This window comes from Muscardinus avellanarius (assembly GCF_963383645.1).
Source record: "Muscardinus avellanarius genome assembly, chromosome: 3".
Taxonomy (NCBI): domain Eukaryota; kingdom Metazoa; phylum Chordata; class Mammalia; order Rodentia; family Gliridae; genus Muscardinus; species Muscardinus avellanarius.
Window position 1 is genome coordinate 86757426 of NC_137788.1, and position 17969 is coordinate 86775394.

Below are 17969 nucleotides of genomic sequence, written 5' to 3' on the forward strand. Positions count from 1 at the left end.
ATGTGTAATATAAGAACTTGGAGTGATCTTGCCAACATCTTCAGTTGCTTGCATGTGTGAGAATAGTTATTTAAGACAAAATGTAACTAAAACTTCTGAGTTTCCAATCTGTTACATGCTTTTCCATCTTCTTGATTTGATGAAAAAATACTCACTAATAATTGCATTAAGATAAGTTTAAAGTTATGATGGGAGTGAGTTACACTGGATTCATATGATGTAGTGTCCAGTAGTAGAGTGTATGCTGATAAAAGTACCATATGGTCACAACAATTAAAAATAGAAGCTATTTTATAAATAATCATATAGCCTAAAACCAACTTTTAAGCTACTATATTGATTCACATCTGTGCCCGTTTTCCAAACCATACACGTTGTACAAACTTTGTACTCACCCTCATGCTATACCAGCACAAAGCTCCAAATCACTGGCAATATTTCTAACATGTGGTTTCTTTTATTGATATTTCCCATGTCAGTGTGTGTGTGTGTGTGTGTGTGTGTGTGTGTGTGTGTGTGTTACTGGGGATTGAACCCAGGAACATTAGATTTCCTAGCTACACCCTCAGACCTTTATATTGTTTGTTTGGAAACAGGACCTTGATCTTGCTAGGTTGCTAAGAGTCTGGCTAAGTTGTGGAGGCTGTCCTTAAACCTGAGATCCTCCTGTCTCACCCTCCCAAGTACTGGGATTACAAATGTGTGACATCACATTCTGATCCCATGTCAATTTGAAATGAAAACACGTTTAGGAGGCTTAGAACCATAAGTTAGAGCTCAGTGTTCAGCAGTCCATATAGATAGATTTCAAATTATTCATTATTTACTAGGAGACCATAAAAACAGTTTTTTGTAAGAAAGACAAAATCATATCTTAGCTTTTTCTTAGCTTTTCTATAATATTCTACTTGTTACTAGTAAATTTGGGCTCAAAGGTTGAATCGTAGTGGCTACCTTTTTTTTTTTTTTGGTGGTACTGGGGTTCCTAGAAACCCTTCTACCTCCGGGCTATATTCCCAGACTGTGTGTGTGTGTGTATGTATATATATATACACACATTTTTAAAAAAATTTGCAAACAGGGTCTCTTAAGCCAGCAAGGCTTAAGAGCTTGATCCTCCTGTCTCTGCTTCCCAAGCGCAGGGATTACAAGCGTGTGCCACCACACCCAGCTTAGTGGCTATCTTTAAAAAATCATTCATAAATCAATAATAAAATTTATGTCTCAATAATGAATGAAATGTGTTCTGTTTTAACAAAGTTTATACACAATAAATAATTTCAAGCAAACCTCCCTTTTTTGTACAATAGAATAGATTTGGCAAATAAAATAATTTAAAAAATAAGTTTTTTAAGCTTGGATATAAATTATATTGAGCCTAAAGTACCTTCTGCAGAATAATTTAATAACTTTTCCTCATGAGTGTGCATATGTGTGTGCTTATGTGTATAGCAAGTAATAAATGTACAGTACAATGCAAGGATAACAAATCTAACGAATGTTCCCATCCTCCATTAATAAAAATCATTAAAGCATAAGAAACAACAAAACTCATTCAATGAGTCTCCCCACTGAAAGGTACTTGATCCCTCTTTCTCCTGATGCAGCTACAATGAATAAAGGTTATCCTCATAAAGTCAGCTGCACGAGGACATATCTTTCACTCATGTCATGCAGGACTCATTCTTAAACATCTTTAAAGGAATCTCACCCACAGAGAGGACTTCATGTGAAAATGTCACACCGCAGCTGGATAGCACCACTTATAAAGATGAGTGATAGTAATCATTGAGTTGGGGGTTATATTAAGATACTTTCATTATTTGGGATCAAGGTTAGAAAAAAGGTCAACATTTTACACTAAAACAATAAAAATAAAGAATTAAACTAAAACTAGAAAAAATAATGAGTAATTCACTCGAGCATACAGTTTATAATGGATTATATTACTGATAAGAATAGGGTTTCTTCCAATCCCACAACTAAAATCAATGAATTTCTTCTCCCTTTCCTCACAAACACCAACAATCTATTCTTCTGTGTGGTGATAGATGAATTAACTGCTGTTTGATATACCAAAAGTTTCTTGGTGGGATTCCAGAAAAAGGAACGTTTGATGTTAACAACATTACTGTTAAGTTTATACTGTCCAAAGAGGCAGACACAGATGATTCTTTAAATCCATGATTTTGAAAGAAATACATGTATGGTCGAGAGCTTAATCAGCCATCCTCGTTGGGTGAAAATATCCCTTAAGAATACTGAACATGGTTTCTTTTGATACTGTTCTCACTATGAATCTCCTGATCTATAATTCAACCTTTAATGGACCTATACTTTGAGCATGAAACTTGCCTGATATTTCTCTTATGATTGAAATCCAGGCTTATAAATCATTCTTTATGAGTTTGGTTCATATGTTTGAGGCTTTCTCACTCTGATTCTTATCATCTACAGGTGAGTTATTAAAAAAAATACAGTTTCTAAAATAGGAAGGCTGAGGACAAGACCTTAGAAAGTGTTATCTTAATAAATCTTTTAAACTGCGACAAGTAGAGATTATCTTTCTAGTGGCTTAATTAAGACTTCTTTTATTTAATAATGAGAACTTCCTCTAAAATAGTATTTTAAAGCATTGGTAAAGTTAAACATAGTAAAACTTTAATTTTTTTGAAGTTAAATAGTAAAAAATACATTTTTACATCATAATAGGTCAACATTATGAAACTGAAAAAAATGTCTAAATACAAATACTTCGCCCAATTATCCCAAGTATTGGCCAAATAATACTTAGCCCAAACATTCAAACATATTAACATTTTTCTATTCTATTCAATATTTAATTTTATTTTATAGTAAGTAATATATATATATATATATATATATATATAAAGCCATTTTATGTTCACCCCTAAAATTTGAGATGATGATGATGATGATGATGATGATGATGATGATGTTGATTTTGGTGCTAGGAATTAAACCCAGAGCCATTCTGTCCTTAAGCTATACCCCAGCCCTATTTTTTATTCTTATTTATTTATTGCAGTGCTGGGGATGGAACCCAGGGGTATTCTACCTCCAAGCTACATCCCCAGCCCTATTTTTATTCTTTATTTTGAAACAGGGTCTCACTGAGATACAAAGGGCCTAAGTAGTAGCTGAGGCTGTCTGAGAATTACAATCCTCCTGTCTCAGCCTCCCAAATGCTGGGATTACAAATATGTGCCATCATGTCCTGATATTCTTTATTTTGAAAGAGTCTCACCAAGTTGCAGAGGGCCTAACTAGCTGAGGCTGGCTGCAAACCTGATATCCTCTTGTCTCTAACTCACAAATAATGGGATTACAAGCCTTGCCACCATGCCTGGCTAAAACCATTATTCTAGTTCATCAAACTTGATTCTATAACATAGTCATGAAAATGATTTCTCTAGATTATAGACTAATAATATTTGAAGTAATTCCATTGACATTCTTCAGTTGAGACTCTAGCTTCCCATTGCACATTATTGCCCCCCTTAGCCAATGGATTTTAAGAGAAAAAGGATGAAATGTGAAATTTTAAAACTCTCTCACCATTTCCTCGTTTAAAGCAAACAAAAGCTCTATTTCAAGCAGAAATCTGACTATGAGAAAAATAATAAATATTGAAAAATGAGCTGGAGAATATATGGAAAGAGGCTTATTTTCTTCCCTGACTATGGGGAGTATCCACTGCTAGGTGGCAATCCAAACTTGAGCTCTACTTTGCTTTTACTTTAAAAAAGAAATCTGTAATTCAAGCAGCCCTTCTAAAAGCAGGGATCCCAATGTTCTGAAAGAACACTTGGGAAGATATTAGCACTGTCCTGTGGTAATTTGTTTTTAATCTTGTAAAAATATCCAGCATATTTCATGTAATTTTTTTTAATTGAAGCTGCATTAGAAGCTCTGACAGCTGTATTTGATAGAACTAGGAATAGTATTTAGCCATATTTATATTTTCATCACTCCTAAAATTGGAAACCATTATTATTTAACACAATATAGTGAAACCTAAGCTAGGCTTCACGATAACTTATTCTGAAGGTAGTTTGTTATAGAATGTGCTCGTGTCCTAAAATATGTTATCATTGCCTGTTTAAACTGCTTTTCAGATTCTATTACCTTTAAACTAAAGCAAGCTTTGCTTTAAAGGAGAAAACTGTATTAATTCTGTCAATATGGGAAAGGCTATTTTCAAAACAGATTGTTTAACCCGAAGAAACTTAATATAGAACCTATTAGAAATGAGGTACAAGCCCTTAAAAATGTTAGGGACTTTGTGTTGCTTAAAATGAAAGTTCTGCCTTGGCTTAGCTGAGCCTATAGCCCAAGTGAATATTTATATAGGATTTTATAAATCTTAGAAATAGAGTTTTATGGAAATGCTAACAGGCCCTGAGGTACAACTGAACTTGTTTTCAGATGCGGCTATAATTTCTAGTGTGTGTGTGTGCTTAAAGACCACAACACAAAAGACTTTTCTAATGCTGTAATTTTGTAGTTTTATTAGACTGAGTTATAGCAGGGGAGAATATTCAGAAACTGTAGCTTAAATGAGAAAGTGTGAATGGTGTTACTTATATAAAATACTACTGCAATAGTTCTTCTATTAATTTTTAATGCTCAGCACCCTCTGTGACCTCTTTTATTCTCTTGCTGTCAACATGGCAAGCCGGAAAAATTGAAATGGGCTGACAGAAAACATAGTGCATGTTACGGCCCAACTCCAGAGTTGCTCCACTCTTTCTGGGGCATGAGCTAACACAGTTCATCTTATTCTGAGTTGGAGTAATAGTTAAGGCCCTGTTTGATGCTCCCAATAAAAGAGTGGTGTTGGGGTGTGAGCAGGTGCTGCTCCTCGGCCTTCTCTTTTCTGACATCACCAGGTAGGCATTCAATTAAAAGCAAAATAGAACACTTCGCTATTGTTTTATTACAACTCATTCGACACACCTCTGATTCTCACAGGAGAGCACCTGGAAACCGACAGAGCCTTATTTCTGTCTCTCCAGCCTCATCCAAAAGTACATTTTGGTCTGCGTCAGCCACGCTTTTCTTGAACAGCAGGGCCAGGCTCTGTTATGTCTATTTACCACTTTTTCCATCACCAAGGAGACTAATCCTCATACTGGTACAGTCAAGAACCGCATGGCATTGTCTTTGCAAGGCCAAGTTCATGTTGTCACAGCAACAGAGTTGCACAGGGCAAAGAGACCTAACAGGCCCTTGGGATTAAAACTTCTCATCTCTTTCAAATGCAATTGTTTGGGAATGGGAAAAAATGTGCAAAGGTACCAGGTCTGCAATGTCTTGTCAGCCGAAGCTTAAATGCCACTCTTCTTCTTCTGGTTTGTTTGGGACAGTTGTGAAAGCAAGTTTTTTTTTTTTTTTCTTTGTTTGTTTTTGTTGCTGTTGTTTTGTTTATACTTTTTTTTTTTACACATGGCAAATGAATTATTTTCAAATTGACATTAAAACACAGAGTACAAACAGAAACCTCACTTGGTTTCAAAGTTGGCACAAGGATACATCGAATAAGGTATTTTGAATTTGCTGAACTCCAAACCCTCAAATGGGCAAATAACCTGAGAGGTAGGAGAGAGAACATGGTGGGGTCAAAGACCCTGATGTACTCAGACTATAGCCTGGGTCTACAGATGAATTTTCCTACGGGGAAGAAAATAGATTTGAAAATTCCAGGGTGAGTGCAAACTAATTCAGACTATAAAAAGGACCATAATTCGGGGACATCATTTTTCTCCAAAGACCATGGTTGGAACCTTTACTAATAAGTGGTAAGGCAGCCACAACGGTGAGAAATTCTGAGGGAAGCACAGATCAGAAGGGAACAGAATTCATGCAAGACCTTATTTCAGTATTCTCTCATCTGGTACCAACAGTCACTTGAGCCTTCCTATTTAATCTGTCCCATCTGTCACAGCTATTGGGAATGTTGACCAGAATAAGTTACAAGAATTTTCAGATCACAAAAGACAGGATGCTCATGCTTGCAACATAACCTCCTGATTTCTTCAGCAACCTCCAAGGAAGCATAATGCAAAGAGAGAGCAACACCTACCAGACATTCCTCCGTATGTGGTTCTCTTTCCAGCACCCACTGCTGGCCAGGGTGTGCCATCGGCTTTTAATCCCATCAGACCTGAGACTGTATTGGTGGCTGTAACTCCATCTGCACCACCTGTGGGAAACACAGCAACATTTGCCTGCAGTTCTTAAAGGTAAATTGGTTAAAAACCTAGTTGAGCACACACAACCCAGAAAATGCAGCCTCTCATCTGAGAACACTTCCCTCTCCTTATATGCCTGAGCTAATTTAACTCTTATAATTATGCTTAAAATGCTAGATATTTAAAAATACATTTATTTTATTTTTTAATTTTTTTATTGGTGCATTGTAGTCATACATCCTAATGGGATAAAAGATGGTGGAGACATACGCGCACACATCAACCATTTAGCCCTTACCTAATTCCCGCCCCATTCCTCCTTCTCATGCTTGGCTTAGTGATTAATTTTGATATGTTTGCTTAAAGTACATCATGTGCTTTAGAGAATTTCCTTCTTCCCCCCTTCAATCCCCTCAGTTAGGTCGCCTTATTTGCTCCTCTATAGGATCTCCTTCTTCATCTAGAGTTCCTCCTGTACCTATTTCTCCCTAGCTTTCGCATATTAGGGAAAGCATCCTATTTCTTTTTTTTTTTTGTGACTGACTAATCTCATTTAGCATGATGCATTTTTAATACATTTACCATGACTTCATTTTCTCAATTACTAGACAGATTCATTGGTTTCAAATGCTTTGTATTCAGTATTATTTTCTAGGTAATTTACAATACCTTTGCCAGTCAGGGTGCAGTTTCCAGAGTAGAGCATTAGTATATGTAATTTGTAAAGTCACCATTGACTACCTGATTTTAACCTGTATTCAACAGATAATTATTGAGCTTGTATCTAAGACAATGTAATAGACTCAAATATAGAGGTAACTCATGGGCAATTTCACATAGCAACAGCCAATGGTTTTCCGCAACCCCATTAAAGATTCAAATACTATTGTGGAATCATTTCATTCTGAGGTCGTCCTTAAATTGGAGGAGTGGTTTGCTGTGACTGGAGCTTTATTTCCTACTTTTTTAATTCCTTGTAAAACATGCGTTGATTGGGAAGAATTTGTGTTCCTAGGCACAAGTTTGGGGTCTGTTTGTTAGCTGACATTCAGGTGTTTGTGAAGATCACTGTATTTGTGAGATCAAGGGCTCGATTTAGTATTTTTTTCATAATACCTAAAGGAAGAAATACATGTATGTTTGTGGAAAAAGACACACTTGAGCATGGCTACGTAGTTCAGGTCAATATTTACCTAACTGGGCAGCTGATACAAGTCTAGTGCTTACCTTCCTTTGCAGCTCTCGCAATGCTTACAATATCAGTGACATTTGGGGTCATCTTGGCAAAAAAAGGAATCCGAACAGCTTGCCTAACCCAGCGACAGATGTTCCGCACCAGCTCTGGATCCTGTTCAAATAGGTCAGTTAAATATAGAACATAATTAAAGAATTGTGATCAAAACATGCACTGGAGCAACAGCAAAGCTAGAGATGTGCAAGACAAATCCAACTTGACAATGAGGTACATGATATATTTCTCAAATTTCTCCTCAGTGTTACACCTAAACTCATTAGGGAACAAAGGTGAACGCACTTCAATTGAACTGCAAATTTATCACATAAAGGTTAAATTCCTCTAGGGAGTCTCTGGAAAATAAAATTACAAAGAACCTCATGGAAGAAAGTGTTCCTTATTTTCAGTGAAATAAATAATACCAGGATGAAACATAAACTTCTGGTGCTAAGTTAAGGAAATATGACAGAATTTTAGGAACTTCATTGGTTTAAGCCTAAAAGTATATATCTATTTGAACCGCTGATGCTCAGGTGAATGATATTCAATTGGAAGCCTGTTGCTCTCATTATTCAAAGCCTTAGTCTTGCTGAAATATGTTAAATAGAAAATACATCTGTGATTTCATCATCCATCTACATGTAATATATACTCTATGCTAAGATGGAATAATTCAGCCTTGGATTATACATGAGCTCATCAGTAACTTTAGCTTAGTTTGTAAATGTTACCACTACCTGCACAGCATTTTTTCAATGCACATATGTTTGAAAGATTTGATCAAAATGAAATATATATCAAATACTCATTTTTAAAAGCAAGGGATAGATGTTTTCCAGTGCCTATTTCTTATGATTTTTCAAGCTTTTCTTTTCTCTTGGGACAAGTATCATTTAGAAGGCAAACACCTATCCTTTCCATTGAAATAACTTAGCTGTAGTAATGTTCTTTGATTTTAACACATACAATAGTCCTTTTTCTTTCGATACTTTGAATGCAAAATTTATTCTGACAGGTACTGATAATGTGCTTTGATAAATTACTTTAAAATATGCAATAGCAATTCATTATTGAACTTGGTAATATTATCTTAGCAAGCTAAAATGTTTTTTGAATAAAAGAAAAACCCAGGAAAAGAGAGACATATATTTAAACTATGAAATAGTAGGCAAGTATATCATTTGTAATTAATATTTTTATATGTAAGAAAGTTGCTCTTTGCATTTTAACCTTTCGAATTCTTTTTAAGATCAGATTCCTAACGTTACAACCTTTAGAAAGAACCTTTTCACTTAGTTTTAGGGTGTCTTGATCTGTCATCCAACATTACTATAAAAGTTATGTGTTTATGTGCTACTATACTGGGGTGAGGTAATTTCTGTTGATTGTTATCATCTCTGTTCGGCAAAACTTAATACTTTTAACAAGAAATTGGGCTTGGCTTGTTCTCCGAACAGTAATTTCTTCATTAAACATAAATATTAAAAAGCACTATATGGAACACTCTACAGGGCATACTGTGCATTATGAATAGTAAAATCTGGAGACTTAGCTGTACAAATTCTAACTCATGAAAATGGAGATCTGCCCCTGCCCATGCGATGTTCATGAAATATTTATAACTGCTGCACAGGCATTATGAAGGCAGTTGCATCTTTGTGACTTTCATTTCTAAGTTATGAATTTCCATGGGACTTAGCCTAGAAATGACAGTAACTCCAGATGATATGAATCGCATGTCCTTTGTGAGAGTGCTCTTTAAGGTAGAATTTGACAATAATTTAAAGATTACTTGAATTGCATAATCCATGGAAGATAGTCTGGTAAGAATTACTGAAACAAATTTAAAATACTATTTGGTTCCAATAGAGTGAACACTAATAATCTGATAGAAGATTCTAACGTCTTTCAATACTATTGACCACCATGTCTATATAATTTACTTTGAACATCTGTCAAACTTTTTTTCTGTGAATTTTTACTAGTTGACTACTTTGACTAAGAGCCTCTTACCCATTCTTTAGTAGTTTAATTTTTTCCTTTTTTTTAGTTTTCCAAAAACACATGGTTTCTTGATAACTGTTATTTACTTGAATCACCTGTGTCTCTCTTTTGTGATAGCCTAATATAACCTTTCTCTAGATCTAGTAGTAAGGTTGATGATTTTCAGATACATTTTTTTATCTTTATACTCAAGTCAGCTACTGACTAATTATCATAACCAGCTAAAACAAAATTTGATTATCTTAGGGGTTTCAAAACAATTTTGACCAGTATTATTGTGAAAATAAATTGTTCTTTATATTGCAAAGCTTTATTTGTTTTGACAGATAAAATAGGAAATATTCTAATACAACAATAAATGTGGTGAGGCTAATAACAATAAAATGTATATGTTTTCATTGGGAAATTAAGGATAGACTACAACCATTCACACTTCTCTGTTACTTCACACTTTTTATATGAAGATTTAAGATCTAACAGCAATTACTACTGTTTCTGCATCTTGACCTCATTTTCTAGTGATAGCATTAGACAGCTTTGCCCTTCCTAACAAGCCAGTTTAGAAGATCTTATTAAAATGAGCAAATTTTAGACAATTTCTAATTCTTCGAAGCTTTCAAGATAGAAAATATAAAGGGTACTATTTTGGGGAGAAGGGTATTAGGGATGAAATCAGGGCCTTCTGCCTTTGAGTTATACCTCCCAACTCTTTTTATTTTTTTATTTTTAAACAAGGTCTTGCTAAGTTGCTGAGAGTTTCCCTAGGTTGCTGAGGCATGTCTTGAACCTACATTCTTCCTGTCTCAGCCTCATATGCACTAGGATTACAGGTGTGCACCACCATGCCCCAGTTACACAAGTACTATTAGCTCACTAATAATACCAATACCAACAAAAAGTAAATAAAACAAAAAAACCCTATTTGCAGGAAAATGAAATCTATTGGTATTAGTGAATGAAGAATTAATCAAATCCTAGCACATTTTCAATTTATTTTATTATATATTCATCAAAATATAGACTGTATTTGGAATTAGGAAAAAAAAAACTCAGATATATTTTATAATAGATGATATACTAAAAGCATGAAATCTAAGCAGACTACTTTAATACCTGGGAGTAATTCTGAAGAAAAATAATGAGCAACTATGCTAAAAAAAAAAACCCCACAGAATAACTTATTAATTCTTTTACAGTTTCAAATCTACATAAAATCTACATGGAACAATAAATTTTATCTGTTCTTTCTGTAGGTATCAAAACTCAGTTCTGACCATGACTGACAATCTCTTTTATAGCAGCTGCTCAAATGTGGGTATAGGCATATGTGACTATTTCAGTACTTGTTGACTCTTGTGTTATTCTTATGGGCACTAAAAACCCTCTGAGAAGCTGAGCAACAAAATGGCTTCCTGGGATGGAGACTGGAGACATTCTGAGGCATTACTGGCAGGAAGGTACTGAAACCCTAAGGGAATGGGTAACAGGCCTGGGGAGCAAATGGTGGTCTTTAGGGTATACTGTGAGACAAATGTAACAGACCAGACTTCTAAGGTACCAAACGAGAGGATATGAATATCATGGAGACAAATTTGGCCTATTAGAAAGCTTTAGTGGGGAAAATTTTAATGAGGAACTCTGCACAGTTTTACTCAATGTCTACCTACAGTTAAAATGCTTTAGAAGAAAGGGACTATGAAAACCAAACAATACAACAACAAAAACTAGAAAAGGTAGTGCTAAGTAGACTGCTTGCTATAGTCATTTTAATTTTGCAAACTGGTTGTTTTTAAAATTTAAGTTCTTAGAAATTTTTGGACTTCCAGGAAGATGGCGACTGAGAAAAGCAGGGCTTAAGAGCCCCGCTAACAACCAATCTCCATTACCACAAAATCAGCGCCTTTCATAGCCAGAAAACACCATCACCAGAGAAACAAAAAAATCACCAGGCTCCAGAGAGAAAGCGGATTGAGAACAGAGCTCAGAGCCACAGAGGAGATACACCGGCCTCACGCCCGAGGCTGCGGCAGCAGCGCCATACTGCCAGCGGCAGTGGCAACTTCACCGGACGGCTACAGCAAGCCAAGGTGAGCTGCTGCGGAACAGCCAGGCGGGATCTTTCGGCGCAGGGAGCATCTAAAGCTCCCAGTGGCTGAGCTCAGCACATGCTGCAGGGACTCAGAGTGGAACTCAAAACCAGAGAAGAAAAAATACGCCATCCTCACAGCCGAGGGCATAGCAGCGGCGCCATATTACCACCGGCGGCAGCAGCAGTGAATTCATCGAGTCCAGTACAGCTACATCTGCGAACTCGAGAATAGTGAGTCCAATTGCGGACCACAGAGGAGAAATCCCAGTACTGTACTCCCCGGGACTTGACACAGTGGGGGAGTGGCGGTGGCAGAGATATCACACCATAGGAGAATGTGCAACCTGGCACCCCCCATAGTCTAAAGCAGCCTCTATCGACTCCCTGGGTCGGAGACTCTGTGATACAACCCAGTAAAGGAGTAATGGGGTCAGAGATACTACAGACTCGAGATCCAGAGCACCTTAAGCGAAGTCATAGTGACCCAAGGGAAGAACCCAGAGAAGGCACAAACTTCCGAAATCATGGGAAAGAGGAATAACACTGGAGCAATGAATGCCCACAATCCCACAACATCAGAACCCGATAAAACAGAAAATCAGAGATTTCTAGAAGATCAAATCAGGAAAATAACTGTAGAAATAATAGAGGTGCTTCGAAAAGAACTCAGAGAGAGCCAAAAAGAGATAAAGGATGCAATTAATGAAGTAAAGGCCTCAATTCAAAGCACAAACAACCGATTAGACCACATGGAGAACAGAATCTCGCTCTTAGAAGATGATCATTCCAAAAATGAACGCATAGTTTCTAATCTAGAAAAAAATATCCGACAGCAGGAATCTGACATTGAAGAAATATGGGCCCATTTTAAGAGAGCTAACCTAAGAATAATTGGAATAGAGGAGGGAAAAGAAAGTGAAACCAAAGGGATCAACATTCTCTTCAAGGAAGTAATAGTAGAAAATTTTCTAAACATAGAGCAAGAGGTTAATACACAGGTCCAGGAAACTTATAGAACTCCCTTTAGACAGAATCGGAGAAGAGGATCCCCATGCCACATAATTGTCAAAATGACCAATGTGGAAGCCAAGCAGAGAATCTTAAAGGCAACAAAAACAAAGGACCAAGTGACATTCAGAGGCAAACCCATTAGAATCACTCCAGACTTCCCAAACCAAGTCATGAGAGCCAGAAGGACTTGGAGTAACATATTCCAAACTCTGAAAGAAAACAACTTCCAGCCAAAAATTTCCTACCCAGCAAAACTTTCTATCAAATTAGATGAAGAAATAAGAAGCTTACATGACAAACAGAAACTGAAGGAATTTATGTCTTCAAAACCAGCGCTAGAGAAAATACTCAAAGAGATTAACTACAAAGAAGAAATAGGTAACACACACCAGAACCAGAGAAACAAGATTTTCCATCCAACAGACAACTAAGATTGGTTATCTGTGGAGATTCATTACTTATGTTAGTCTTTTACCTATCTCTAAATTGTATTGTTTGCCTTTATTGTTGTTAATTTTTAGGATGTCTAGTTGGAATATTAATATACCTTCAGATATAGTATTTGGAAATATTTTATCCCATTCTATTTGTAACTTTTAACTCTGTTTACATTGTCTTTGGATATACAATATTTTTTTATTTTTTAGGGAGTTTTTATACTCTTCTGTTGCCTATGCCATTGAAATCATATCCAAGAAATCTGCCAATTTCAGTGTTGTGAGGTTTTATGACCCAGATTTTCTTCTAAAAGTTTATAGTCTTAAGATTTATATTTAGGTCTTTTATCTATTTTGAGTTAATATTTGTATATGGAATTAGGTAAGGGTCCAATTTTATTCTTTTCCATGTAAGTATTATTTTTCAACAATATTTAGTTAAAAGATTATTATTTCCACCACCAAATGTTTGTGGAAACCTTGTCAAAAAAAACTTGACAATATAGGGATGAATGTATCTCTAGGCTTTTATTTAACTCCAATGGTTTATATATCTGCCTTTAGAATAGTACTACACTGTTTCAATTATTGTATCTTTATATGGTTTGAAATCAGAAAATATATATCTTCTAGCTTTGTTCTTTTTTAAGATCGTTTTGGGTATCTAGAGTCCATATTCCATATTAGGATAGATTTTTTTTCTGAAAAATAAATATATAAATATATGATAGTTTCACCTAAAAAAATAGAAAAAAATAGTCTCTGGTAAGAAAGAAAGCAAAAAGAAATATTGAAATGTTATCTTTAAGTCATCAAAAGCTTGGTATCAGACAAATGAAACTGTTATGTGAAATTATCATTTTTAATTTTGGATAAATTGCTATAATACTAGATGTCAACCACTAAGCCAAGCATGGGAAGGAGGGATGGGGAGGGAATGGGGTGGGGATTGGGTGGGGGCTGACTGGGCGATGTGTGCATGTATGTCTACAAAAGTTTGTATCCCACTATGATGTATGAATACAGTGCACCAATAAAAAAAAAGAAAAAGAAATAAATAAATAAAATTTAAGTTCTTAATTAAGGAGCAAAGATCATTTTCCATTCTTGCCACTACCTGTGACTCTAGTTACACATTAAGGGGATTCTATACAAAAGACTACCCTCCCGCTTTTGAGAATCTTCTAATGACCTCGCCACTGTAGGCCAGGCATTTCCACCAATTACTTAGGGTATCAGATCTCATTGATTTCATGCCCTCTACAAAGGCACAAGCACTCCAGAATGAGACTGTGAGAATTTCTTGATAAGCTAAATTACAAGTGAAATTTTGGACTTGAAGAAACATTTCTCTCCAATTTACCTGGTAATTTTCACTCTGTACAATTCTTTTCAAAATGGATTTCTTAGAAGCTGAAATTACAGTGAATTCACTGAAAAATTTTTACCAGTTATAAAATGTTTTCCACTAAGGCACTCCTCAGCCCTAATTCACATGAGATGGCAAGAGGTGGCCAGCATTTTTCTTATGTCTGCTTTTCTCATGGAGAGAACTGGGGCTCAGTAGCTCAATCTGATACCAATTTCATCTTCTTAATTTTCTTTCCCATTATCATGTTTTACACCATCATCTTCTTTAGCAAAATTGTTCCCAAAAGTGAAATTCAGCTGTCGATTATAAACTAGAACTACATAAGGTTCCTATTCCATTTATACCTGTAAGGCTAGATGTAGCTGCAAGGTAATAGGCAAAAGGGGTGTACTAATTCTTCTGGGTCAGTATAATAGGAAGAGTTAACTACTCCAGGTTGACAACCACTTCAGGTGAAATTATTAGTGGATGCAAAGATTATGTGTTGGAATACAGATGCTCTAACTTATTTATTTATGTTTTTAGCAGGCATTATTTTTAGATCTCTTTTCTGACTTAAGTATGTTAGTGGTGGTGCAACCAGTTTGGAATGTAGTTTAGCAGTTTTCTATAAAGGTAAACATGGACTTACCAATCAACTTAGAAATCCTTCCCTTAAGTATATATCCTAAAGACAGCCTATATTTCCTCACAATGACTTTGCACATAAATATTCATAGAACTTTTTTCCCAAAATAGCTCCAAACTGGAAATAACCTCAATATTCCTGTATATGTGAGCAAATAAATAAGTTGTGCGATATCCACACAATGGAATACTACTAAGAATTAAAAGGAAACAAAATATTAAATACTGCCACAACATGGAATCAATATTTTTTTAAGAAAATGCTGCTAACATACACAGAAGAGTCTATGATAGATAGCAGCACACTTACATGCAATTCTACAAAAAGAAAAAATATGCTGATAGAAAGTAGAGCAATGGGTTCTTGGACTAAGCTTTGGGGATGGGGAAGAATTAATCATGGTGACTTTTGAGGGTGATAGGAAATAATTCAGTGTCTTGATGTGGTGTTCACAGGTGTAGGCATTTGCTAAAATAAATCAAACTCTACACATGAATATGTTCATACTATTATAGGTAAACTCTAATGCCATACATTTCATCTACATTTTAAAAATGATTCTAAGAAGACTCATATAAATAGAGGAGTAAAAGCCAGGGGCATTCTCAGCAATGTGGGTTCCATCCTGTCAACAAATATTTATTGATCATGAGGCATTGCAACTGGTCTATGCTGGACACTAAGATAAATGAAATAAGGAAGCCAGAGTAGACTAGGAAATACAGCCCAGGCATATAATAAAATATATGCTGGATGTTAATTGTCCAGAAAAAGATTGTGATACTGCTTTATCATCTTGGATTATTTCAGAACATATAGTAAAATACTTGACAAATAGTAGGCATTCATCAAATATAGTTGAATTTTTATAGCTTATATTTCACAGTGTGACACTGGCATTTTTTTCCCCTTGAGGCTTGCTAAGTTTCCCAGGCTGAACTCCTAATTTATAATCCTCCTACCTCAGTTTTCCTAGAAGCTATGATTACGAGCATGTGCAACTATGTCTGGCTTGACCCTAACATTTTTTTTATATTTACTTAAAAAAAGTTGGGAGTATAAGGAAGTTACTGGGTACATAATAACCTAATCAACAACTGTCTTAGGTAGAGTGCATTCTGTTAGATAGTGGACATTTAAAGATATATACTATCCCTAGTCTTTCTTGTGGGGTGTGTGTGTGTGTGTGTGTGTGTGTGTGTGTGTGTGTATGTATGTTAAAAGGAATTGAACCACCCAGGGGCATTCTGCCTCTAGGTCAGCCCTATTTTATTTTTTAATTATGAAACAGGGTCTCATTTAGTTGCTGAGGTTTTCACTAAGTTGTTGAGTGCTAAGGCTGGCCTTGAACCTGCAATCCTTCGATCTCAATCTCCAAAGTATCACTTATTTTTAATAAAAAAAACTAAAGTACTTTATAATACAGGGGAGGATAAAAAAGATATAATCAGCATATAAGGTGATTATAAAATGTTGTAAGTATATTTATATATAAGAAATTTTAATGTGTGTAGTCTACGGTATTTCTCTCTCTCTCTCTCTCTCTCTCTCTCTCTTTCACACACACACACACACACACACACACACACACACACACACACACCACTGTTATGTTGAAAAGGTCTGAATTTACTTGTGTCCCACCTTCCCCAGGTAACACAGGGCCATCACTGTTCTGATTGTCACTTCAGGCTTTTCCTTATTTCTCCCCTGGAAGCAGCCCTCTAGGAACAGCCCTCCCCTCCTGTCTCAGTGTGGGATGGATCAGTAAATTATTGCCTCTTGATGATTGGTTAATATTTCTTCATCACTGCATTTATCATAGCATATTATAATCATCTCTGTTTTATAATAAATTTATCTCCATCAGACTTCTAGTTTTTAAGGACTATATCTTACTCTTATCCTAATCCTTTGGCATAGAACCTAAGACATAAATGAAAATAAATATTGTGTCGAATGAATGAATGAACGATGGTTCCTAATTGTGTACCAGTTCTCTGCAGGAAGTAATAAAAGATTTGCCCCTTCCTTCCACAAAGCTAAAATGAACTAGCAACATGGGATGCAGAAGTCTTGCTCTGCAAGCTAGTGGATGCTGGACACAGCTTTTCAATACTCCCAACACTAAACTGAAGTGATTAGCGGCCTTTGCCCCTCCTCCTTCCTCCTTTCTGCCTCCCTCCTCCAGCTGCCCTGGGCCTTTCTGTCTGAAAGCTTAGGACACTGAGAATTTCTCTAGGGTCTCTTTCTTTGGTCCAGTGCTCAGTCCATGAGGCCTAGTGGTGGAAGAAGAAGCTACCAGCTAATGGAGCCTTCTAAAAATTTCTTAGATACATTATGTGTGTGTGTGTGTGTGTGTGTGTGTGTGTGTGTGTGTCTATGATTGAGTGCTGTTTTCTCTTGCATTCAGACAGAGTTTCCCTTGTGCACCATTCCTCTGACATTCTTAATGTTGGTTCTTCCCATTCCCACACTCTGGGTCTCAGAAGCTTGCCTTTTTGTTCAATGAATGAGAGTTGACATGCACTTTTTAGCTAACTCCTGACTGCTAGGTTTTCTTTGAGTCACAATTTTTATCCACTGATAACTTTCTGGTGCTGTAATACTTCTCTATTTGGTCATTTCATTACCCCCAATGACAGTGCCAATGATAACAGAGTTGAAGAGGTTGGATCTGCCCAATAGCCAAACCCAAGAGTATATCCTGCCCACTGAGCTAGACACTGTTCCTGCCAATGAGTGTTTCAAAGACCTGTTCCTCATGGTGCCATTGCTATCTTATAGTGCAAATATCTTATGACCCTATTCTAAGAATCCCATAGCAAGTCAAAGAAAGAGAAGCTGGACCCACGTCCTGAAAAATTAGATGGGGCACTTCGATTTAAGTTTTTTTTTTTTTAAACTCACACACTATTTATTAAAGAAAAATTAAAAATTAGGTCAATTGACACTTAACTGTAAAAACAGACAATGTAA

At 36.0% G+C, this 17969-nt stretch overlaps 1 protein-coding gene across 1 annotated transcript in view; it reads right to left on the reverse strand.

Moving 5' to 3' along the window:
- Window positions 1-17969, reverse strand: part of DPYD (dihydropyrimidine dehydrogenase) — a gene marked incomplete at both ends in the record, with an annotated part of 932092 nt that overhangs the window by 254268 nt on the left and 659855 nt on the right. The window contains 2 exons of the mRNA XM_080690443.1: window positions 6107-6226; window positions 7443-7563. Coding sequence (XP_080546569.1) covers window positions 6107-6226; window positions 7443-7563 — 241 coding nt within the window. The remainder of the gene's footprint in view (window positions 1-6106; window positions 6227-7442; window positions 7564-17969) is intronic.